A 25,244-nucleotide genomic window follows, 5' to 3' on the forward strand; every position below is an offset into this window, starting at 1 on the left:
ACTGGAATACACACACACACACACACACACACACACCCATCACACACATACATATAACACTGGAACACACACACCCATCACACATATACATATAACACTGGAACACACATACACACACACCCATCACACATATACATATAACACTGGAACACACATACACACACACCCATCACACATATACATATAACACATACATACATACATGCATGCATGCATACCTACAAAAGACACATGCACTGCAGCTTCCTGGACTCAGTACAGTGGTATGCATTTGTGATCCCAGCTGTCTGGAAGGTTAAAGCAGGAGGATCCCAAGTTCAAGACACAGCTGGGCAACTGATCAAAACTCTATCTTAAAGTAAAACTTACAGAAAAGTCTTGGTAGCCAGGCATGAGGGTATGCGCTTGAAATCTCAGCATGTGGGAGGTGGAGGTAGAAGGATCAGGAATTCAAGTTCAAGACTTGGGCCATCTGAAGCCCTGCCTTGATACACATTATGCCCCCTTTCCCTACTGTTGTCTAGCATATGAGGTTCTGTGTTTGATCCCTAGTACAGGAGAGCAAGGCAGAAACCAGGAATGGAGGAAGAAGGGACAGCAAAGGATAAGAGGGAGGGGGAGAGGGAGGGAGAGAGGGAGGGAGGAAGGGAGGGCATTTCTTGTCTTCTACTTAAGACCCAGGGGATGAGGATCCCGAGGTTGTGGAAATGAGAGGGGTGCACAGGCCGATGTGGTCTGGAGCTGAGAGTGCCACATCTTGACCAGAAGGCAGCAGGAAGTCAACTGGCTGTCACCCTGGGAAAGCTTGAACAAAAGAGACCTCAAAGCTTGTTCCCACAATGACACACTTCCTCCAACAAGGTTACACCTCCTAATATTGCCACTCCCTTGGGGGCTATTCTCTTTCAAACCACCACAGATATTGACAAGGCCTGCTCATCTACAGTGCCCCTTCACCTGCTTGCCCACCTGGACCCGCTAGCCACACTCTTTTTCTTGGCCACTTTGGGGTTCATTATCTCACCAATCCAGACGATGCCTACATTTCTGTCAGCGCACATCTGAGCCCTCTGTATCTGTTGTAACCTCTCAGATTTGCATTCGATCTGTAAAGCACACATATCCAGATAGCTTTCTCAAAGTAATCTATTCTTATTAAAAAAAACTCAGAGGAAGTATTGGGGATCCAGGTCAGTTGGTAGAGTCCTTGTCCAGCACACAGGAAGCCCTGATATCAGTCCCCATCACCCTAGGCATAAACTGGTGTGGTAGAACACACCAGTGACCCCAGAACTCAGAAAGAGGAGGCAGGAGGATTTGGAATTCAAAGTCATCTTCCTTTACACAGCAATGTCAAAGCCAGTGGAGGCTCCCTGAAGCCCTGTCACAAATAATTAACAATGAACAACTCATGGGATTCTAGAGAGAGCAAGTTGGGCCACCTTTCAGCCAGACCCCTGGCTGTCTGGGAGACAGGGGTATTTCCCAGGAATGAGAGAGGATGGCAGAGATTCCAAGTGAAAAATGTTCCTACACTCCAGTCTCCCTCAAGGGAACACCGTGGCAGGGTGTGGGAGAGCAGGAGCCCAGCCATGCATAAGCATGTCATAAGGAGGGGAAGATGGATGGAAGGAACACAGGTATTTGGGGCAGGATCCGGCTGGAAAAACAGGCAGGGACAGCTCAAAGCCATTGCCAGTCACCTCTCCTTGATCTGATCCATGGAGGTAGAACCCTGAATCCACAAGGCCAGAGGACTGCATCAGCCAAAGGCTGGGAAAGGGCCGGGTGTGCGATAAAGCCGGGTTTCGTTGAAAGCCTCCCTCTTGTGCTTGGCAATGCTGTGGATGGAGCCTGGGGCCTTGCTCATGTTTGGCAAACATTCAACCGCTGAGCCCTAGCCTAGAATATCTCCTCTAACCCTACGTGTGTGTGTGTGTGTGTGTGTGTGTGTGTGTGTGTGTGTGTGTGTGGTGTGGTGTGCACACATGCATGCATGAGCATGTATGTCTAGGAGTGCGTGCAGAGCCCAGAAAAGGGCACCAGGTGTCCTCTATCAACCTTCTGTTCCTTTGAGGCGGGGTCCCCCCTGAACCTGGGGGCTCTGGTTTTCTCTGCTAGGCTGGAAAGCTCTGGTGATCCCCCTCTCCCCCTCCCTCTCAGAGCTGGGATTCTAGGCATGCACAGGTCCTTTGCTTGTTACGTGGCTTCTGGGATGCTAACTCGGGTCCTTAGGACTGCGCAACAAGGGCTCTTAAAAGTCCAACCCCTGAACTTTTAATTTTGAGACAGGGCCTCAGTAAGTGTCTCAGCTTGGCTTCGAACTCACTCTATAATCCAGACTGACCTGGACTTTGGGATCTTCTTCTCCCTGTCATTTTTAGTAACCCGGATTACAGACCTGTTGCTACCGGGCTTGGCTTGAAGACCATTATCGCCATTGTATGATTGCAACCATTTTCCCTGGCGCCTTGTGCTACTCCACCCCACATGCACGGCATGGCCCGTGGGCGTGGCTAATCCCCTGGAGGGGTATTTGGGCTGAATCAGAAGCTGTCCCAGTTAAGAGTGTAGGAGTAAAGGTGGCACAGGGCCCTGTAGCTGGGGAACTCTGGGTTCGAATACCAGCCCTGGCGCTTATCAATGGCTGATTCACTCCTGAAGTTTCTGTAGTGCAGGGAACAACACCTAAGTCTGCGGTGGAGGGGAAGGAATGGGCTCCCAGGTGTTTGACAGGTCTTCAGAGCTGCCCACCTCTTACCCACAGGGCGTTCCTTGGTAGACCTGGGCTGGAGGGATCCGGAAGCCTAAGAGATACTTCCTCCTGGCCCTGTCACTGATTCACCTCAAGGGGAGGTGGGTGGACAGCAAACACACCCTGGGAGTCTCTCCCTCTTTTCTGCTTCTTGCCCAGTTTCAATAATAGAAAATTTGTTCAGAAGTCTCGACTTCCTGCCTTGAGGTCCACAGACATGGCTGCCTGAGGCGCCATCTGCCTATCCTGGTCCCGAGTCCTGTGTCTTTACCTGCGCGGTGACCATAAGGCCACAAGAGAAGCACAGCTCTGCCTCATGCCTTGTCTTCCCCATTCACACATCTCAGCCCTGGCTTTGTCACTCTGGCAGCAGCCCCCACGACCCTGATTCATCAGCCACTCGTAGTGAGACACAGTGTCGCAACCACAGACACACGTGCGTCTTTCCACAACAGATTCACAAGCCACAGCCCACAGGCAGTATCAGCACCTGTTGGTTTCATTGGCTGTAATGTACCGAGGAGTCCTAATTTCCCCTGGTAGCGTGGCCAAGGGCCATCACTTTATTCCGAACTGAAGTACTGACATTAGTGCTCGGTCACACTCCGTGCTTCAAACAGGGTACAGAGTGGCCGGGAGAGGAGTGAAAGAGGCTATGGAGCTCCAAGACCTTCCTGGAGGTAGAGGTGTGGGCAGGTGTGGACCCAGAGGCACTGCAGGTGGCCAGTGAAGAAACTCAGAAGCTGCTGGGCAGGGTGCTGGCAGCCCGCTGAGCCACACTGCTGGGCCAAGGCTTTGAGGCAGAGGCAAGACAAGGACCTGGAAGTAATTCAAGTTCTCTTGAGCCACTCATTAGCACGGCCAGAGAAGGTCTGAACTGTCAGGTTGCCCTCGTCTGTGGTGTCCAGGGGAGGGAGTGGCAGCTACATCCTTTCCAAGTCTGATGTATTCTATACTGTCACGGGCCCAATTTTTCTGTTTTGTCTGTTTGTTTTCCTTTGAGTCTCTTGCCCATGTTAGCTTTAACTCAATAAGTAGTCGAGGATGACCTTGAACTACCCTCCCCACCTTCCCCAGACAAGTTTCTCTGTGTAGCCCTGGCTGGCCTCAAACTCAGATATCCTCTTGCCTCTGTCTCCCGAGTGCTGGGATTAAAGACATGCGCCACCACTGCCCAGTGACCTTGAATTTCTAATCCTCCTGCCTCTACCGCTACAATACTGGGATTACAGGTGTGCACCACCGCACCCCATTTTATTTGTTGGTGAGGGTTGAACCCAGGGCTTCATACTTGCTAGGCAAGCACTTTACTGTATGAGCTACGTCCTCAGCCCCACTAATGTTGATATGCTGATGTGCCCACTGCTTTCCGACTTACCTTGGCAAGTTCATATGCTTGAATAAGGTACTTGTCATTCTGCGCTTTGTGGGTCTCGCTGAACAGGTGGCAGTGTCTGTGTGCACAGTGAGATTCTGCCATCCCGCCTCAGCATGTGCTCAAAATAGAGGGAGCTGCTACTTGGTAAAAACATGGAGTACTCCACACAAGGCACAGCCCCAAAGCTGATGTCTGCAGACCATTAGGTGCCGGATCTGCACATCTTCTCAGGGACAACTAAATTCACGGTAGTCTGAACCAACCAGGGTACCCCTACTCTCTTTAGCCCGCTCAAGCTCCTGGACGCCAGTCTCTAGGGAAAGCTGGCTGCAAGGTGGAAGAGACAATATCACCGTTCTGCCTTGAGGTCTGGAGGACTGTGGCTGCAATTGGAGCCGTGGGAAGCCTTCCTGGGAGGAAAACTGGAACAGTAGGTGAGGGTGGTCCAGCAACGGGCAGGGAAGAAACCATGCTCTGAAAACATCATCAGGCCACCCAACAGCTAAGCTGAGAGCCCCACACCCACCTCACTCCTGATTTCCAGCCTCTCTTCCCTCTCCCTCTTTCTTTTTTTTTTCCGAGATAGGCTGTCATGTAGCCCAGGCTGGCTCAATGTAGCTGAGGATGACCTCAAACTTGTGATCTTTCTGCCTCTGCCCACTGAGTGCTGGGGTTACAGCCATGCACCATCTCTCTTATGCAGTGCTGCAGACAAAACTCAGGGTTTCCTGCATGCCCTCAGGCACTGTGCTCAGAGTTTCGTGGACACTAACAATACTGAGCTCACAGACCCTACTTCCTGTTTTCCGCTCTACCTTACACACAAGGAACGGAGGAATCCCTCAGTAATGTGATTCTAGTTTTGAATTTGAATTTGTTATCTTCAATACCATCCTGCCAAGTCTGGAATTCTTTTTTACTAGACTTTAAAAATAAATGAACTGGCAGTTTTTAGTGCATTGTAGACCCTGTCTCCAGCATACACAACTTCCTGTTCTCAGGGTCCCCCACTAGAGAGGGTATTTTGGCCATGAAAACTTGAACCCAGAGCCTATTGCTGGGAAGTCTTTGTACTCTGCCTTGCTATCGTTTTGAGAAAACTGCTCCGTCATTCACTGCGGTGTGTCACAGGCTGGAGGGTGTGGGTGGTTCTAGGTGCCTCAGCCCTGTGGCTGGAAACACAGCTAATCACACAAGGATGACAGATGTTCTCTGAAACAGTTGTTACCAGGCAAATACCAGCTCAGGTCTGCCACACGATCCCTTTTGTCATGTTCTGTTTCCAGCCCTATACCAGCTCAACCAACCATGGGGACCTCTGCAATCCCAGTAGCAGGGTGAACGTTTGAGCCAAAAAGGCTACCTTTCCAGTGGAATCACCCCTCCAACCCCCACCACCCTTTCCCTGCGAAAAAGAGCCATCCTTGTTCAGATGGGAGGCTGATCTTCTCTTCTCCTGATTCCACCACCAGTGGCTACAGCAGCAGCTCTGGGTTTTGTAATCAGGTCCATGGTTCTGGGAGGCAGGAAGAACACAAAGACAGTGCGCTCTCCTGTGTCCTGTCTGCCATGTGTCTCCCTAGAGGCGGGACACGAGTCAGGGGTTCTTGTACTAGTGGTTTACTTTGGAGGGACTTTCCAGGGAACCAGGGAAAGACACCAGGCCCGGGTAGAGATGACCTGCTGGGACATCTCACCATTCTGGCCTCGGGGGCACGTGGCTGTTATACCATCCAGACAGTTCAGTACAAAGAAGCCCTCAGAACTAGGGAGTAGGACCAGCCCAGTAGGGCTTCAGAGGAGGGACCCTGAGCCTACACTGCAGCAGGAGACCCCAGAGACAGCACAAATAGACAGGAAGCAGTAGGTCAGGCCCTGAACCTGGAGCAACAAGATTGCATCTTGCCCCAGACCTCAAGTCCTTGGTGGTGGAGGCTTGGCTCCAGGAGGCTACCTGGGCACCAGGTGCCAACTGAATCCAAGATGGGGCTGGGGGCCACACAGCCTAGCTGGGGAAAAGGACACAGGGCCAGAGGGCTGGACTCTGAACACATACGTGAGGTTTATCCTCAGCCCAGGAAGAACAGAGTTTGAAAGAAGAGCCACAGACAGAAAAATCAATAAGGTCCTTTATAGCAGAGAAGCACCGAGAGAAATTCCTCAAGGCCAGAACCTTTCGCAAGGAGGGCATTAAAAGCCAGCTGGTCTGGGAGACTAGACACTGGGGCGGGAGACAGCAGGTCCTGCAGGACTTCAGTGCTTGAGATGCCCTGGAACAGGGTGACATCCAGGGGACAGTCCGTGGGCTCCTAGCATGTGGGAGTGTGGCCCGTGCAGCGGGGCCGCCAGTAGTAACGCAGGCGCTTGTTGTAGCTGTTCAGGTTTTGCTTCAGGCACAAGGCCACCTCCTTGTCACAAGCACACAGCTCCCTCTCGCACCAGCTCCCTTTGTCAGCTGCAGGTGAAAGAAACACGGATGGTTCAGTATCTGTCCCCTCCTGAGACTGCCTGTTGGGGGGGGTCCTGAAATCAACACAGGGTCCCTGCTCATCTTTGGTGATGCCCCCACCCCGCCCCGCCCCCAAACGGCTGCTTTAGTTGCACGGTGCACACGTCTTCCTCCTCCCCGTGCTCTTGCACCGTCACCTATTTTCACACTCATTCACCAGACAATCACGGAGCAGCTACCAGGAGGCGGGTCCTGGGGGCGAAAGCTGAACCAATGGGCAGGTGGGAAGGCAGGAGGTCCAGGGCCACAGAATGAGCAAGCAGACGGTGCCAAGCCAAAGCACGGGAGATGCAGGCCTGGCAGGAGGGCCAGGCAGTGTCAAAGAGCCATCCCAGCTCCTGCTGAAAGCTGGGGCAGCAAGCGAGCGTCCCTACAGGGTGAGCATCTGTGTTAGCCTCTACAGTTCCATTAACCTTAAGGTGAGCTGTTATTGGGTCCAATAGTGGTAAAAAGGAGAGGCCATCACAGGGATACCTATGTGCTCCCCCATGAGAATGAGAGTGGCTAGCATCCCCCTGAAGTTCTTCCTGATGGCTTGGCTCAGCAAACTACCAAGAAGGACACTGAGTTTCAGAGACATTAAACAGTGTTGAACGCGCAGAGGGTCACTGATGGGTCACTTCTGGATACCAAAAGGGTGGGATGTCCCCTTAGCCCTCTCCACACCCCTACTCTGTTCCTGCCTGACCCCACTGCCCACGAGAGAGCAGTAATACCACTGGGCCTATGGAGGCAGGGAGGGCTAGGCCTCCCCAGCTTCAGTCCTTGGTCCTCAGACACTCACAGCACTGGATAATGCCCTGGGAAATGCTGTATTTGTAATTGTCTGTCATGATCCTGCATCCGTCAGTCTTCAGGTGGGTATAGCAGCAATCATGCTTGTGACAGCACCTACAAGGACAGGCAGGCAGGGCACACAACTGTAGGAGTCACTAGTCAGCTCTGGTTACTGCCTGCTCCCCCCACATGCCCTCCAGGGGCGAGTGACATTTGGGTTCCCTTGAGGTCCCCACAGCTGCTATTGGTCAAGGGCTGCCATACACCAGACACCTATTCCAGCCACACACTCTCTCTCAATCCCCATGACTACCCCATGATGGAGATGCCGGTATCATCCCCATTTCACAGATGAAGAAACATAATTCTGGGGCTTGAGATGCTTGGCAAAGGTCATGTGACTTCCTTGGCTGACTCTCCAAATGATTGTGAAAAATCAATTGAGAAAACACAAGGAGGTCGGGTTTCAGAGTACCACGTACAGTGATAACAAGGAGTGAGGAAAATTAGACCCAGGTTAGGTCGGGTGTCAGAGTACCACGTACAGTGGTAACAAGGAGTGAGGAATATTAGACCCAGGTTAGGGAGATGTCAGGACTTCAAGGAACTCTGGGGAACCTTCGGGAAGGCCAGTTCTAAGAGGAATGGGACTATATTAGCACTCAGCAGAGTTCCTAGAATGTAGTACATGCTCAATAAAATGTGTTTTCTAGATGAATCAGTGAACATAGAAGGAAGGAAAGAGTCCTAAGTATACCAGAGAGGGGACTTTACCAGTCTGTGGCATCTTTGGGTCCTCCTTTGCCACCAAGTCCACAGTGACAGCCATAGGGCCAGTAGTTGAAGAAGGCTATCTTCCCGGTCACACGGTTGATCATCTTGTTCAGGTTCAGGAGCCCTCCCTGGGTTGGAGTCATACCTGTCAAACATCCAAACAAAGAGGACAGGAGTGAAGGTCATGGAGGTACCGGGAGGGATCCCACTGAGTGTGGGGTGGAGCTCAGCTGTGCTGGGCCAAGCAAGGGACTAGAAATGATGGTATTATCAAATAGTGACAACTGCTCCCGGTAGTTAAAAAAGTGTTGGTTAAGGGAGTGTAGCTTGTGATGGAGGGCAAGCTTCACATGTTATCAGCCCTGAGCTCTGTGCCCAGAACTGAGAAGGCAAGACAAAAAATACAGCGACTGGAACTGAGTCCTTAGTGACAGATCTTTCATGTATTAGTTTGATGATTCCTCCCTTTTGAAAGGTTTGTTATTATTATTATTTTTAATTTGTGTGTGTGTTTGTGTGTATGTGTCTGTGTGTGTTTATGTGTGTGTGTGTCTATGTCTCTGTGTGTATGTGTTTGTACATGTCTGTGTGTGTTTCTGTGTGTTTGTACATGTCTGTGTGTGTTTCTGTGTGTATGTCTATGTCCGTGCCTGTGTGTGTTTGTGCGTAGAGAGAAGAAAGGACAGCCTAATGTATTATCTTGGGGAACGCTGTCCACTTGCCCTTGAGACCAGGTCTATCATTAGCCTGGAGCTCACCAATTAGGCAAGGCTGAGCCCAGCAATCTCTGCCCCATCTGGTACTGAGCTTGCAAGCTGCAAGCACATGCTACCACATCTGGCATTTCCCGCCCGGGTTTTAAGGGTCAAACTCAGGATCTCTTGTTTTTAAGGCAAGACCTTTTCCAACTGGGCTGCTCCCCAAGCCCAGGAATTCCATTTGTAACCTTCATTTTACAAATGAGCAGATGAAGGCTCCCTGACTTACTCAAGGTCATAGAAGGAAGAAAATTGAGGCAGGATCAAAACCGATGCTGTCTTTGGGCATCGATTTCCCTCTCGGAATGAGAAGAGGGGGCCTGATTCACTCTCCCTCCCACAGCCAGCCCTTCCTCTCTAGAGAAATCTTAGCTTCACAGCTGCCCGCCCACTAGGTCTCTGGAGGGGGGCGTGATTTAGAAGTCAATGCTGCTCATTTCAGGCCTCGTAGCTGCTGGCTAGAATTGATCTTAAGGGAAATCTGCTTTATTGGGAGAGAGGAACACATTATGTTAAATTAGGGGAAATAAAACATATGGAATCGATGAATTCAGGGCAAAGTTGGGAGAAACAGACAGGATGAGGACAATAGTGTATGTCAAGAATGTGGGGAAGGCAGGTTAGGTGCAGCCACCAGGCTTAGGGGAGATGGGACCAAGCAGTCCCTTCCTGGCCTGGCATCAAAGTGAGTGCCTCCAGGCACACAGTAAATATTAAGGAGAGCTGAGGCTCATGCTGCAGGACTCTGGTGTGAGGAATGGGGCACTGGAAGGTATTTGTGCGGTGGACAAAGAGGAGTTCATAAGCAGGGGGCCCTGGGCTGTAATTAGAAGTGACTGTTGTGTGGGTGGTGTCCTCTCTGTGTGCAGCCTGTGTGTACACTCGTCTTTGACACAGTGCTCCTGGCTAAGAGAGGTTAAAGGGGGGCCTAGCTAATCTGAGGCTGTGCTGATAAATGAACCCAGGCCCCTGGGAATCATCTAGGATTGCCATCTGGAACTAGAGAACTGTTCTGGATTCCATGATGAAGAACCCCAAAGCAATTAACTGCAAAGGCAGAACCCACCTTGGGCACCAATTGAAGATCTGAATTCAGAATCTTTTTTGCCTTTCTTGCCCTCTCTGTCTCTCCATGTCCCCCCACCTCCACCCCTAACAATGTTTTCCCTCTGTAACCCAAGCTGGCCTTGAACTCATGGCCATCCTTCTATTTCAGCCTTCCAAGTGCTGGGATTCCAGCTTTGAGCCACCCCACCAGGCTTGCTCTCTATTTCTTTGCTTCAAAGCTAGCCCTCTCAATTTCAACTCAGAAAGAGCCACTCAGCTCCCCCGCTGAAGGGGGCAGCTCTCCCTCGCCAGGCAGGCAAGTAATGCATTCAGTTGAAATCCTGTATGCTCTGTGGGGTGGTTCCGCTTCTCATCATTCGGTAGTGAGACAACCCGAGCCTGTGGAAATACACCCAAGTGGTGTCCACCAATTTGTCAGAGATTTCTATCTCAACAATTGGTCCTTGGAACCCTGGCATCCCTCCACTCTCAGGGATGAGGAATATGTGGTCAGAAGAGTCCTTTTGTGTGTGGTGGGCGGGGGATGCTACGCTCTTGTGTAACACTTGATCACCATTTTCTTACTATGGGTCTCTTCACCGTCAGAGAGAGGATGCCCTGGTCCATTGAGCAGGTGAGGACATGAAGTGGTCGGGTGGTTTGGTCTAGCACGTGCTATCAGGAGGAGATGGGTGAACTCGGATCCACCCAAGAAGCGTGCCTCCACATGGTATTGTCTCTGTGTTGAAGGATGAATTTCGGTAGCTCCATTGCGTTGTTAACTCTGGGCAAGTGTCCCTCTCAAGGGACTCCCAAAACAACAGAAAATCACTTAGGGGGGTGTTTGGAGACAGGGTTTCTCTGTGTTTCCCTGGCTATCCTGGAGCTTTCTCTCTAGACCAGACTGGCCTTGAAGTCAGAGATTTGCCTGCCTCTGCCTCCCCAGTGCTGTGATTAAAGGTGTGTACCACACCGCCTAGCTATGAAATCAATTTTAAAAACTAAAGACCTTCATAAAATCATGTATTTTGAGATGGATTAAGAAAATGAAAGCTAATGTGCAAACAGCCAGTAGAGCGAGTAGAAACTGTCCCCAGATTCCCTCCCTGCCAATGCATGAGGGACCCTCTTCCCAGAATGCTACACAGTTCAGTCTCCCCCAGTTCTCTGACTTTAGCCAGAAGTCAGGGTCCTAGGTGCCTGACAGCCCTGGATGACTCCTTGCTGGTGGTGGAAGTGTTGGGGACCGGACTTCTAGTGTCCCCAGGGATCAGAGCATCCCAGTCTAGGATGGGACACTCGGGGTCAACCTTCAATCCTGCTTCCTCCCCAGCCTCTCACCTGTCCCCACTCACCAGCCAGCAGCAGCAGTCCACACAGCAGGGCAAGTCTCATGGTTCCAGCACAAAGCAAGGCCAGCAGCTATTAGAAGTCCCCTGCCACGTAGGCAGTCCCCTTATATCAGGGGCCCCCATCCATACTACCCAACCCTTCCCAGTTCCTGCAGAATTGACCCACGTGCCTCCCTCTTCCTCTTTTCTATGACTCTGGCATTGTATTTCTTTCTCTTTTTTTGATATATTGGGGTCCCCACCAGATTTTTGATAAAAAGGAAACATGTATCTAGAATGAGAGATTTGGCAAGCACCTTCAAGGTCAAGAGGATGGAACGCAAGGCCACCAACAAGCTAGGTAAGAATTCTGTCATTGAGCCCCAGCCCCAGTCCCACAGCCCAAGATCTGAAAAACACACAACCTGAAATGTAGGATCATCTGCAAAAACAGAAAGTGTGATTATCATTTTGGCTTATGCCCTTTTGTTAGTTATCTATGTGTCTATGTATGTATGTATGCATGTATATATGTATGTATGTATGTGTCTATCATCAATCATCTATCATCAATAATCTATTATCCATCTAATATCATAAATCTAATATAAAAATCATATCATAAATATCAACAATCTATCATCTGCCATCTTTTATCTGTCTGCCTATCTATTTCCAATCAATCTAACATTTACCATCTTTCTAATCTATCATCTCTCATTCTATCTACTTATCTACTATCCACTGCCACATGCTTATGCATGTACTTTTTATTTTTCTGCTTCCATATTATCACTTTACCAAACTAGGAAAACGTTACATGTGGTACTTTGTAGTTAGTTCCCTAACTCACCACAGAGAAGGCCTCATGTAACCCAGGCTGGCCTCAAAGTCTTCATTTAGTCAAAGATGACTTTGAGTTTCCTGTCCTGCTCTACCTCCCAAGTTCTAGAATTGCAGCTGTGTGCCATCGTGCCCAGTTTGTGTGGTGCCAGGCTTGGCACCCAGGGCCTCGTGCATCCGAGGCCAGCACTCAGCCGGTTGAGCCCCAGCCCAGCCTTAGTCTTTTCTTTCACTTAAGAGACCATGTTAAGTGTGGTAAGTGTTCTCTAGCAGTGGTTTTGGGACCTCATGATTTGCCACTTTGCCTACTTTACCACTGTACTATCTGCATAGTGAGTCTCTCACAGACGGATACACAGGCTGCTGACCTTTTTTCTTTCCCATTCAAGTTCAACAAAAGAAATGTCCCGATATCCCAGTCGATACCCAACTATCGCCTTACGAGGGCTTGCTGACTCAAAGAACACCCACGATTAGAGGCCAATTGACCTGTGTTGACAACTGAGCCTGCTAATAATCTGCCCCAATTTACTCGAGAGAATCCCTATGTGACAAATGGCTGGGACCTAGCCAATGAGGGCGGAGCTGTTGCTTGAAGTACACATCCAGGGACCTTGTCCATCAACAGTAGATGGGCTCTTCCATGCTTGTAGGTTATTGCTGGGGATGTAATGCCTAGACTGACCTCCTTGCTCCTGGCCAATCAATTCATTCTAAAATTCTGAAAGCAGGTTCCTCCCTCCCTCCCACCCTCCCTCCCTCCCTTCTTCCTTCCCTCTCTCCTTCACTCTCTTCTTCCTTCCTTCCTTCCTTCCTTCCTTCCTTCCTTCCTTCCTTTGTTTTAGGTAAAGTCTCATTCTGTGTCCCAGTCTGGTTTCAAAGTTACAGCTTCTCTGCCTCCATCTCAGGAGTGTTAGGACTACAGAACGCTCCACTGGTTGCCCCTTTGTTTCTTGACCCAATCAACAAACTAAAATTCATTTGTGACAAAGCCATGTGCACGCGGAAGTAATGACCCTCTGGGCCTGGTGGCTTATGCAGCTTATCCCAGAACTTGGGTGTCTGAGGCAGGAGGATGGCTGCAAGTCCAAAGCCAATCTGTACTTCGTAGAGAGCGCAAGACTGTTGGGCCACCAAAAATTTTCTTGAAGGCAGAGCAAAATAAAACAAAATTTCCTCATGCAATAATAATTTTTAAAAAGGAGAAAAACACTCAACAGCAGACAAACTATAGGCTTCTGGCATATTCTTATCTGTACAAGCCACTTAGTGGACTGATTGTCATTCAGTAAATTATAAGAAACTTGATGGGTGTGGGGATGAGTGCTTCTGTGAAACTGTCACCCTGGTGGAAGCTGCAGACATGCCCATGGCCTCCAGCGTTTCCTGTGACTGGCTGGTTCATGTCAGGCCTCCACCTGCTCAATACTAGACCCGAATTCCTTCTCACGTGCCTCTTTAACCGAAAGCAACCTTCTAGATTGGGGTTCTCGATAGGGCCTGTGGTTACCACCCCCATCTGACTTGTCTTGGGCAGGTGGCACAGTAGTTCTCTGTTGGTCCCAGAAGGCCTCAAACAGACATTCAAAACTCCTGCCTCACTCTTGTCCCTGACACATTTAGCAGAGTCAGGGCACACCTGGCAGAGAGACCGCGATCAGGTTCTAGCTCTTTCTTTTGCCAGCTCTGGGTCCCTGGGAAAAGATTTTTGCCACCATGAAACTTGGTGTCCTCATTTGCAAACCTGGGCCAAGGTTCCTCCTTTTTGTGATTGCTGGGAGATTCTGAGGGGAGCTGTGGTCACAGCACACCACACTTTGTCCCCCAGTGAAGGATGCCTCGACAGCAAGCCATGCATGGGTAGTAGTGGACATGGAGTGGGAGAGGGCTCAAGGGACAGGGTTTATTAAAATGTAGGCTACCCACCCGGGTTAAGAAGCCTAGCCTTCCCGTTGTTCCAGCAGATCAAACTGGAGCAGGTCAATTCTCTCTGCCCCTTCCATTAGTCCTGTGTGAGATAGCTTGACAATGGTATCCACGGAATATGAACATTGCAAGGCATAGAGTCCGTGTATGTCATAGTCTAGAAAGTATTCGCATGCACCCTCATCAGCCCGGACTTGGCCCTCTTAAGGCAATATTGAGAAACAAGGGGCCTTTTTGGTGCACACCTGTAATCTCAGGACCAGGGAGGCAGAGGCAGGAGGCTTAATGTAAGTTTGAGGCCAGTCTAGTCTATATAACAAGATCTAAGCTAGCATGGGCTATATAGCAAGATCAATTTAAAAAACAAAACAAAAAAAGATATAAATCCTAGTGGGAGGACATTATTGCCACTCCCCTCTCTGGCTGCCCGTCTTGCTGAGTGATCTCTCCCTCTCACAGGTACTACTCCACACTCCTTCACAGCACCAATAACTGAGGCGTGACCCAGCCAAGAAGACCTTCACCATAAAACAATCTGCAGAGCCACCTAGTCTTGGACCTTTAGTCTTCTGAAATGGGAGCCACACTCACCTCTCTTTATAAAGGGTCCAGCCTCAGGTCTTTAATTATAGTCATAACAAATAAACTAATCTGGGACATGAACAGGCTTTGGTCCACAGCTAGAGGTGAATCAATGTTAGCTGAGGTTATCTCCCCATCAGCATCATCTTCTTCATCTTCATCCTCACTGCTTAAGGTACCCAGAATGAACACTGTGTTGTCTAATCTACTGTTAATCTTTTCTGATGTCTGTCTTAGTTCAATACATTCTTCTCTATATATAAATTGATCCGGGTCTATTTTTTATACCTTCCGTGGTTTTCACCATGTTTGAGCTTTCTTTTATCTTTAGAAGCAGACAGGGTTTAGTTAGAAACCCCAGTCCTACCATCTGGACCATTTCACTGGCTTTTTCTGTTGTTTAATGGTTTCTATAGAGCAGAGTTTCAGAAGTGAGTTGGGAGAATGAGAATGTATGAAGGTTTCAGTGAGAACCTGTGTGATTTTAGCAACCCCTCCCACCACTTCTGCTCCAGCCGAAGTGCCCTTGGGTGTTTCTGACACTGTCAAACGTCCCTAGCTTGCTTCCCTGGTCACAGCCTGAAAGACTTTTCTAAGACTGTTAGAGCAGGGCCCAGCACACACCCCAGCTGGTGGGTGGAAGGGAAAAGGAAGGCCTTGAATGTCACAGACAAGATTCTACCACAACAGTTACCAGCATGGGCTGTGAGGCGGCTCCATCATGAAAAGGTTTGTCATCAAAGCATGGGAATTTGGGTTTAATCCCCAAACGCCCATGTTAAAAAGTTAGGCGTGGTGCGCACCTGTAGTGCTAGCGCCAGGGAGATGGGAACAGAAGGATCCCTGGGCTTGTCAGCGAGCCAACTTAGCACAAAATGGAGATGCAGGTCCAGTGAGAGATGCTATCTCAAAAGAAGAGGTAGAGAGAGACTGAAGAAGGTCCCCGATGTCACATGCTAGCTCCATACACATGCATGTATGTGCACACATGCATGAACTTGTAATACACACAAAATGAAAAAAATATAGAAAAATGTTACCCTTGTCCAGGCCTTCCTTTTCACCAAGCACTGTATTGTTACCTAATTAACTCTTACAACCACAGCAGGAAAGAGAGACTATTATTCCCATTTCACAAACAGGGAGACTGAGACTCAGAGAGGTTAGGAACTATGCACAGTCACCAAGAAAGTACACGGCAGAGCTGGGGTGAGCACACAAGTCTGCCAGGGACCCCTTAAGATGGCTGTAGAGCATGATTTAACAGGTCTTACAGGAGTGTAGGCATGCATCACAGCACGGAGGAGCCCCCTGACCCTCCCAGCATGCACAGGGGTGGAAACAGGAAGAGCCAGCAGAGCCAGGATGATGCTACCTCCAAACACTGCAGCAGAGTAAAGGGACCTCTCCTAAGATCCTCCCATGGGATGAAGTCATATCTTCTAGCCAGGATTAGGGGCTTTTCCTCCAGGAATTCCCTGCATAGTTCAATTTGCCAGTCAGTCTCACTGACTTGATCTGTCCCCAACTAAAGGCTCTCAGAGACACACAGCAGTCACAAACACCATAGAGGACACTGCAGTCAGGTTCCCAGGGGTGGGGCCGCGCTCAGATGAGCGAGGCCGAGTGTGTCTTTGGTGGTAGTGTGATGGCATCATCCATCCACACCAAGCAGAACCAAAGAAATGGGTCAAACCACAGGAGCCACTCTCACGGCTGTGCCTGCAGAATGCACAGTCGTGTGTCAGCCCAACCACTCACTAAGATACCAGATCAGTGAACCATGACACACAGGGACCTGAGAGCCTCCCAAACATAAGGACAGGGAAGAAGGTAGCTTGGGGGAAAGACTCCAGCTCTAAGGTATTCCAGAACTGTCTAGGTATTCTTCACTTGCACGAACCAGGATGACAGTGGCCTGTAGGTATGTGTGGTGACTTCCCAAGGGGTTACCAGAGGTGTTTGGAAGTGCTGCGGATGTTTATGTCTGTAGTGCTTAGTTATGTGGGTGTTCATACTGTCAAAACTCATAAAGCAATTCCAGTCTGTGCTCTTTCTCACACTTGTGTTTCCTGTACATCTGAATAGTAACAATGACGGGAAAATAAATGGGGGGGGGTTCTGGAGAGATGACTCAGTCAGCAGAGTTCTTGTACAAGCACAAGAGCTTGAGTTTGGATTACCAGCAACTGCAAGAAAACCAAGTATGGTGGCTGCATTTGTAATCCCAGCGCCAGCAAGGTGGAAACAGGTAGATCCCTGGGGCTCACTGGACAGCTTGCACGTGTGCGTGCGCACACACACACGTGCACACGCACACCCACCCACCCACCCACACACACACACAGAGAGACAGACAGACAGACAGACAGACAGACAGACAGACAGAAGCAATGGGATCAAACAACATGAAGGACTCCAAGAAACCTTTTAAATGGCCAGATGTCCTTCCGGCCTTACGAACACACCATCAGGCAGGTTCATAGCACAACCATCTTAATGATGTTGCTACATTTCTCAGAATCTCAAATTTCCCATGTGAACAATGGGGTCCAGGAGGTGGCCTGTAGGGAAGGCTACAGATGGAATGATTGGCACCCAATAGTTGGTAAATTATTGAGTGACACCTGGTGAACCCCGCCTTCTAGGAATGAGGTTTGGAACTGACCCATGGAAAGGGCTGTGACACCCAGGCCCAGAGATCCTCGTTTCTAGATGAGAGTTGGTCACACGCAAGGGGATTTCCACTTTGACTTCTCAGTTCATCTAGGGTGAGCCAAGAGGTTCTTTGGGGGGGGCTAGCTTAGTGGGTAAAATCTCTAGCCATGCAAAGCTGGTTACCTGAGTTTGGTTCCAAGAAACAACATAATAAAGCCAGACTGGGTACTCTTCTGAAGTCCCAGCGCTCTTACAGCAGGATGGGAGATGAAGGCAAGAAAATCAACCAGAAGCTTGCAAGCAGGTGGACACGGGTACCCTGTGCAACAGAAGGAACAAGGAGAGAGATCTACAAGGCAGAGGTGAGAACTGACCCCTGAAAGTTGTCCTTAGATCTCTATATGCATGTGGTGGCCTGTGTGTGCCCCCCCCACAAATAACAACAACAAAAACAAAACCACAAAACAAGCTCTTTCAAAATTCCTAGCACTCCCAACAGCCGGAAGCTGGAAGGTGGGCATTGCTTGGGGGGTTGGGGGGGGGGAGAGTTCCTGAGTGTCTGCAGCCCCTGCCCAGCTCTTATTACTTCCTCAGGGCCGGGTCTTCAGCAGGAGGGCAGGAGGCCCTGAAGTGACACAGCCACAGACTGTGACTCCCTTCTTCTTGCTCATTTTTGAAATGGGGCAAAAAGAAATGATAGCAGTCCACCGGGGAAGCCAACCCGAGGATTCTGTGCAGCAGGCTGAGAACAGTGGTCCATGTGCCCGGTACACAGCTTCAGAGGCAGAGCTGCTAATGTGGGAAGCCAAGTGAACACTTTCGAGAAATTTCACAGGAGCCAAGAAAACCATCTGTTCATCAGATACTTCCTGAGCACCTACTGGGTGCAGGGAGTAGAGAGGGAAAAGCAGAGAAAGTCCTTGTCTGCTAGGGCTTCACAGGGTCCCCAGAGTGACCAGATGCTGCCAAACTAGGGCCTGTGCTATGTGCAGACAGCTGGTGGCTCCCTAAAGAAGTAATGATAAAGCTTGTTTTGTTTACTTAGTCAAGGATGCAGAAAGAATGCCAGCTTATGCAAGTAGGACAAGAAGGCAGAGGCAATAGTTTAAAGTCATCAGTCAAACCCCACAGTGGCCTATGACCCAGAGGCAAGATTAGTGCAGAGTGACATGCTATTAAGTCTTTGGGAAATGACAACCCTCTGGCACGCACAAACTTCCGCTTCCTCCAGGAAGCCCATCTGTAGTTTTATTACCTTCTTGGGGTTCTCTCAGTGCCTGTGTCACTCAATTCTCCCAGGATACTTTGCTGCTGGCTGGTCCTTCTAGAAGAGAGATTCCTAGGAGATGGGTATGATGGTGTGAGGCCGTGAGCTCAGTACCTGAGAGTTAAGCCAGGAGGTCACAAGTTCCAGGCTACCCTGGTCTACCTAGCAAGTCCAAAGCCAGTAGATAGATCCTTCCTCCAAGCAAATATACCCAAAAGGACAGAGAATGATCACGTGAGGGCCCAGGGAAGAGGCAAGACCTGGAGAGAGACCTCAGAAGGACCAATCCCACCCTTCCTTTTAGACCAGATTTCCAGTTTCCACAGCTGTGAGAAAATAAATCCCTAGGCTTAGGGAGATGGCCGGCTCAATAAAATGTTTGCTGCACAAGCCCTAGAGAGAGCCTGTGTTTGAATCCCAGCACCCACATAAAAAGTCGGTCGTGGTGGCACACACGTATTCCCAGCACTGGGGGGGGGGCCATAGAGGATCCCAGGGGCTCGATGGCCAGAACAGCTAGTGGAGTTGGTGAGCATAGGGATTCAGTGAGAAGCCCTATCTCAAAGACTAAAGGGAGGGCAACCTCTGGTCTCTGCATGCACACACATGCATATATGTGCTCTCTGTGTTCAGTCCCATGGTATGTTGTAACGGTAACTGTATAGTCTTTGAGAAACCCCAAGAAAACTGTGAGTGTAGGCGAGTCCTCCTGAAACAGTTTGATGCTGGTAGTGTTGTCTTTTTTTATCTGTCCCCATCAAAAGGCACAGCATGTTCCCCGCAGGGCAGCAGCCAGGTCTGAGGCAGCAGGGTCTCAGGGAGCTGCCTGTGCAAGACTGAGATGCATACATAGCTAGCTCAGTGCCTCAGTTTCTACTCCCACAAAATGGGATGGTGACCTTTGAGACTGCCTTCCTCCAGAGTTAACCATCAGGAATCATTTAGTCAGCTATAGAAATACAAAATTCTTTTGGTAGTTAAGTTTTATTGAGCTATAAATTTCCTTTCTTTCATTCATTCTTTACAAAAAAATTTTTTTGAGACAGGCTTTAATTTATCCTTGGTTGATCTCAAACTTGTTAAGTAGCTGAGGATGACCTTGAATTTCTGGTCCTCCTAACTCCACCTCCCAAGCGCTGGGATTACAGGAATGCATCACCAGGACTGGTGTCGTGTAGTGCTGGGCACCGAATTCAGAGCCTTTTGCAAGTGTTTGCAAGGTACACACTTGATTTGCATGGCACACAAGTGTTTTCATGGTACACAAATGATTAGTATAGTATACAAGTGACTTGCATGGTACACAAATGATTTACTGAGCTACACCCACCCATTCACTTATTGAAGTATAAGTTGTATAAGATAAAATGTATCCACTAGTAGTTTGACTAATTCAGATGAAGACACACCTGGAGATCTTCCTTAGTCATTAATATTTCATTAACCTTCCCCCCCAATCCACTCCTCCCTGCTCCTGCTATTCCCCACCCCTATCCCATCTCCACCACCCCTCAACACACCCCTGCCAAAATTTCCCTCCAGTCCCTGAGAAGTCAGTTTCAGTCCCTCCTCAAATCCAAGAGGACCACCATCTTTATAGACGGGGTTTTATTGTAAAATTCTCGAAGTGTGCCTATAACCCCAGTACAAGGAGGCAGAGACAGATGGATCCAGGGGGAAGCAGGAGATGGCTTGCTGGCCAGTCAGTTTGCCCAAAATGCTGACTGAGCTCTGATAAACCCAGTGTGTGTGTGTGTGTGTGTGTGTGTGTGTGTGTGTGTGTGTGTGTGTGTGTATGTGAGAGAGAGAGAAAGAGAGGTGCTTGTGTGTCTGTGTGCATATGTATGTGTGCATGAGTGTGCTTTTGTGTGCAAGTGTGAGTGTATGTGTCTGTATGTGAGTGTATGTGTGTGAGTGTATGTGCATGTGTATGTCTGTGTATTGTGAGAGTGTGTCTCTGTGTGTGTATATGTGTATGAGTGTATGAGATCATGTGTGAGTGAGTGTGTGGGAGCCCAGGGGATTAAAGCCAGGACCTAGTACACACCAGTCAAGCACTAACACCACTGTAACCCTCAGCCCTCCAGTTTCACCAAGTTGCCCAGGCTGGGTTTGAACTGACTCTGATACTCAGGCAGAATCTGTGACCTCCTTGCCTCAGCCTCTCAAGTAGTGGGGACTAGAGGCTTGTGTCACCTGACCCTGCTCAGATAAGTCTCTGGAGCTTCAGGCAGATGGGTGGGTCGTGAATTGTGTCTCTGAGTAGCTCTTGTGGGCTTGTCATTCAGAAGCACCATAACCATAGTCCCTTTGTCCTTCCTTCAAGTGACAGGTGTTTAGACTGCTTCTACTTTGGTTATCACGAGGTGAGCAAGGTTTTGGGAGGCACTTGTGGAGAAGGTTCTGGACTAAACGGGTGCACAGGCTCTGCTCTCCGGGAAAACACCAGGAGTGGAATGACGGCATGGTACCGTGAGTATGCGTTTACCTTTATAGGAAACGGCCACAACCATCTTCAAAGGCTGCTCTATTTCCATTCCCTCTGGAAGTGTGTATTGCAGTTGTCTGATGTCCTCACCAGAATGCACCAGTCTACTCAAACCTCAGAGAGGCTAACAGAAACGCCGGCTCCCCTTTCCTCTTTATAGTATCATTCTCTGTCTCTGTCTCTCTCTTTCTCTCTATCACTCCCTCCTTTCCTCATTATAGTATCATCAAAAAAGACTGAGATGAAATAAATTACACATTTTGTCAGCAATCCATATCTGTGAATTTTACTCCCACGGCTTGGGCAGAGCATGGATCAGGAATATTTAAGGAGTGGCTGGAGAGACAGCTCAGTGGTAAGAGCATGTAGGGCTCTTCCAGAGGACCTGAGTTCAGTTTCCAGCACTCGTGTTAAGCAGCTCACAACTGTTTACTCTGGCTCCAGGGAATCCAGTGCCCTCTTCTGGCCTCCATGAGCAACTGCACTCAGAGGCACACAGATACTCTCCTTTCTCTCTTTTTTTCTTAGACCTGGGGTCTCATGCATGCTAGGCACACACTCTACCACTGAGCTACACTTCTGGTCAACGGATTTTCTTTTCCTGTTATTAGTCCCTAAAGTAACTATTTATGGGGAGGAGAGATAGCTCAGGGGTAAAGTGATGGCTGAATAAGCTTAAGGACCCAGGTTCAGGTCCCTAGCACTCACATAGAAGCCAGGCATGGTGGTGCATGCCTGTAGCTCCAGTGTTACGAGTGAAGAGGATACAGGGAGGTTCTGGGCCTCACTGCCAGTCAGTCTTGCCAACACAGCAATCTCCGGGTTCAGTGAGAGACTTTGTCTCAAAAAAATTAGATGGAGTGTGATAGAGAAATATACCTATGGCTAACCTCTGGCTTCTACATGCACAGGCAGGCACATCTGTACACACATATATATAAGACAGACAGACGGGCAGACGGGCAGACAGACAGATACACACACACGGCTATTTCCATTAAAAAGTAAATCATTTTTAGAAAGTGCAGTTTGCCAAGCGATGATGCCTGCTGCATCTGTGAAATGGCGTCGCAACGAGGATGGCTCGCTTCCCCACTTGGCGTCTAGGCAACCACTCATTTGCTTATTAGTAAGATGATTTTGCATTTTCTGGAAAATTGCACAGAAATGGAATCACCCAGTATTTGTATGTTTTGTCTGGTTTCACTCCACATTTATCTGGAGACTTATCTTTGCTACTGCATGCCGCTTTTCAGCGCTGAGTAATGTTCCCTCATGCATATAGATGTATGGAAGTCCTTATCCAGCTGCCAGTCTCTACACTTTTGTTTTTTGGATGAATGTGTTCGTTTCTCTTGGGAAACATCTAGGAACGGAATGGCTGGGTTACTATCATTTCAAGAACATACCTGGACAGAGGGGGGGATGTTACTTAGGAGTGCCTTGCATGTGTGGGGCCTGTATTCAATCTCTAGCAGAACAGAGAGGAAAAAGAAGGGGATAAAGAAGAGGAAGGAGAGGAAGAGGGGGAGGAGGAAAAGGAAAAGAAGAAGGTAAAGGAGGAGAAGGGAGTAGTAAATAATTCTCCACACCATCCCCACGTGCTAAGTTACCATTGATACATCCTTGGTGAAATCCCTGTTCAAATACTTTGTTCACTTTTAACAGTCTCCTCTCTCCCCGCCTCCTTTCCCTCTCTCTCCTCTTTTCCTCTTTTCCTCCATGCAGGAGACTGGATCCAGGCATCAAGCGTATGAGGCAAATGCTCTGCTATCCAGCTCCACCCCAAGCTTTTCCATTTCCTTGAAAGGATCTTGGAAAGGACGAGAAGTTAAAGGCTCCTGAAGTCCAATGCCATGGATATTTTCTCAGATGTGTGTGCTTTCCGTGTCCTATCAAGGGTTCTACCAAACACCATGTCACAATGATTTTCTTTTTCCTCTGGTGTGAGTTTGTCTTAAAGATTTGATCTCTGTGAGTTCGAGGCCAGCCTGGTCTATAGATCAAGTTCCAGGACAACTGAGACTATACAGAGAATCCTTGTTGTAAAAAAAAAACAAACGAAATATTTTCATGTGTGTGTGTGTGTGTGTGTGTGTGTGCGCGCGCACGCGTGTGTGCGCACATGCACACATCATCAAATCCCCTGGAATTGGAGCTACAGGTGATTGTGAGTCACTTGATGTGGGTTGTGCAACCCAAGCCCAGGACCTCTGCAAGAACTGTTTTCTTTTTTTCATTTATTTTATGTGTGTGGTGTTTTGCCTGCATGTGTGGGTACCCTGTGTGTATAGTGTTCATGGGCCATAAGAAGGCATTGGATGCCTGGGGATTGGAGTTACAGAGGGTTGTGAGTTGCCATGTGGGTGCTGGGATTCAAACCCGGGTCCTCCGCAAAGAACAGCCAGTGCTGGTAACCACTGAGTCATCTCTCCAACCCCTGGTTTTTGTTTTTGTTTTTGTTTCTGAGACAGGGTATCATGTAGCCCAGGCTGATCTTGAGCTCTTGATCCTTGAGTCTCCAACTTCCAAGTGCCAAGATCACAAACGTGCATCACCATGCCCAGCCTATTTTCCTTTAGAAAGTCCCTAAGCTAAATCTTACACGTGGGATGACATACCATTTCCAAAAATATTTATTTCTTTAACATATATAAAGGGCACACAAACATTAAATCTCCCATCATAACCATTTCAACTGTTTAGCATCCCTCTGTCAGCACACTCACGGAGTTGCTCAACTCTCCCCACCATCCGCCCACAGAACTTTCCATCTTGCAAAACTGAAACTCTGCTCCCAGTGAGCAGCGAGAGTTCCCACTCCCCTCCCAACCCCTGGAAGGCACTACTCTCCTCTTTGGCTCCTGTGAATTTGAACACTCGGGGAAGCAGGACCCTACAGTGTTTGTCTCTATGATGCATTTCATGATGAGATTAATGTTCTTATGGTTTGTTCACATTGTGAGCTGCGTTGGGACTTCCTTCCTTGAGGCCAAACAAAATGGTCCATCTTCAAAGGCAGCTTGTTGAGTATATATAATTTTCTTTCAAGTATGATTTATTAATTATTTTTGAGATAAGCTCTCACATGGACCAGACTAGCTCCAAACTCAAGATGTAGGAGAAGATGACTCTGAACTTCTCAGGATTGGAAATGTGTGACATCACTATCCTTGGCTTATGAGAACTGAGCTCAGAGCTCTGTGCATGCTAGGTACTCTACCAACTGAGCTACATTTCCAGCCTTTAACTAAATTTTCTTTCTGTTTTCTGAGCCGAGCATCATGTAGCTAGGCTGACCTCAAACCCTTGATCCTGTTACCCCTATTTCCAAGTGTTTGGGATTATGGGTGCATGCTACCATGTCCATCTTTGACTTTTTGTAAACATATTTATATAACCACAATATAATTTTAGACACCCCCAATGAAACTCTACCAATAATAGGCACTCCCTGCTCTTCCACACACTCCCTTCCCTCAACCCTAGTTAACAAACCCATTTTCTATCTCTGTTGGCTATGTCAGATCTGTATGCGAATGAATCACACAACATATTGCCTTCAGTGACTGCTTCTCCTAGCTGAGATTTGTTTCACCCATATTGATGTTGGATTCCTTTTTTGGGGTTGGTGTATCCGTGTATGTGCTCCTATATGTATGTATGTAAATTTGTGTGTATGTGTATAGGTGTGTGTGTGTGTGTGTGTGCGCGCGCGCGCGTGCAGGGTAGAGGTCACCATTGTGTCCTCCTCACCCCCTCTCCACTTAATTTCTCAAAAGAAGATCTCCCAATGACCCTGGAGCTTAGCCACATTCACTGACCAGTAAGACCCACAGATCTTCCTGTCCCACCTCTCAGTGCTGGAGTTACAGAGATGCAGCTCTGTGCCTGGCTTTTATGTGAGTGCCAGGATCGAACTCTTGGGTCTTCATGCTTGAGTGGAAAGCATCTACTGACTGAGCCTCAGTACTGCAGCCTCTGTGCTGCTCCCAGTGACTGGGTAATATGTCCTAGGAGAGCGAGTTCACATTTCATACATCCACCGGTCCATGGATGGGCATCTCTCCCTCACTCTTGATTTGAATGCACACCGTGACGGTGAACAGTGTCCCCATTTCCCGTGGACACCTGTTTTTGTTCCTTTGGGG

At 48.8% G+C, this 25,244-nt stretch overlaps 1 protein-coding gene across 2 annotated transcripts; it reads right to left on the bottom strand.

The window, feature by feature from the left end:
- Positions 1–6,249: 6,249 nt before the first annotated feature.
- On the bottom strand, positions 6,250–11,408 carry Pla2g2d (phospholipase A2 group IID). Of its 2 annotated transcripts, XM_005081045.4 has the most exons (4): positions 11,354–11,408; positions 8,194–8,338; positions 7,427–7,533; positions 6,250–6,588 (listed from the first exon to the last, which is right to left on the bottom strand). In XM_005081045.4, exons 1-4 carry the CDS (start codon positions 11,391–11,393, stop codon positions 6,443–6,445), a joined length of 438 nt encoding a protein of 145 aa, XP_005081102.1. In that variant the 5' UTR covers positions 11,394–11,408; the 3' UTR covers positions 6,250–6,442. The 2 variants fall into 2 exon arrangements, with proteins under 2 accessions (XP_005081102.1, XP_021089226.1); XM_021233567.2 differs by lacking the exon at positions 7,427–7,533 and having other exon boundaries at positions 6,452–6,588.
- Between the last annotated feature and the right edge of the window lie 13,836 nt (positions 11,409–25,244).

This window comes from Mesocricetus auratus, unplaced genomic scaffold (genome assembly GCF_017639785.1).
Source record: "Mesocricetus auratus isolate SY011 unplaced genomic scaffold, BCM_Maur_2.0 Super-Scaffold_100014, whole genome shotgun sequence".
Lineage (NCBI taxonomy): Eukaryota > Metazoa > Chordata > Mammalia > Rodentia > Cricetidae > Mesocricetus > Mesocricetus auratus.

What these genes read in the sequence shown, in the direction of transcription:
- Pla2g2d (XM_005081045.4), bottom strand. Translation starts at nt 11,393, where the DNA reads ATGAGACTTGCCCTGCTGTGTGGACTGCTGCTGCTGGCTG. An exon ending in CCCAAAGATGCCACAGACTG is followed by an intron (nt 7,534 to 8,193) that starts GTAAAGTCCCCT and finishes CTGTCCTTGTAG; the next exon opens with GTGCTGTCACAAGCATGATT. An exon ending in CCAGGGCATTATCCAGTGCT is followed by an intron (nt 6,589 to 7,426) that starts GTGAGTGTCTGA and finishes TTTCACCTGCAG; the next exon opens with CTGACAAAGGGAGCTGGTGC.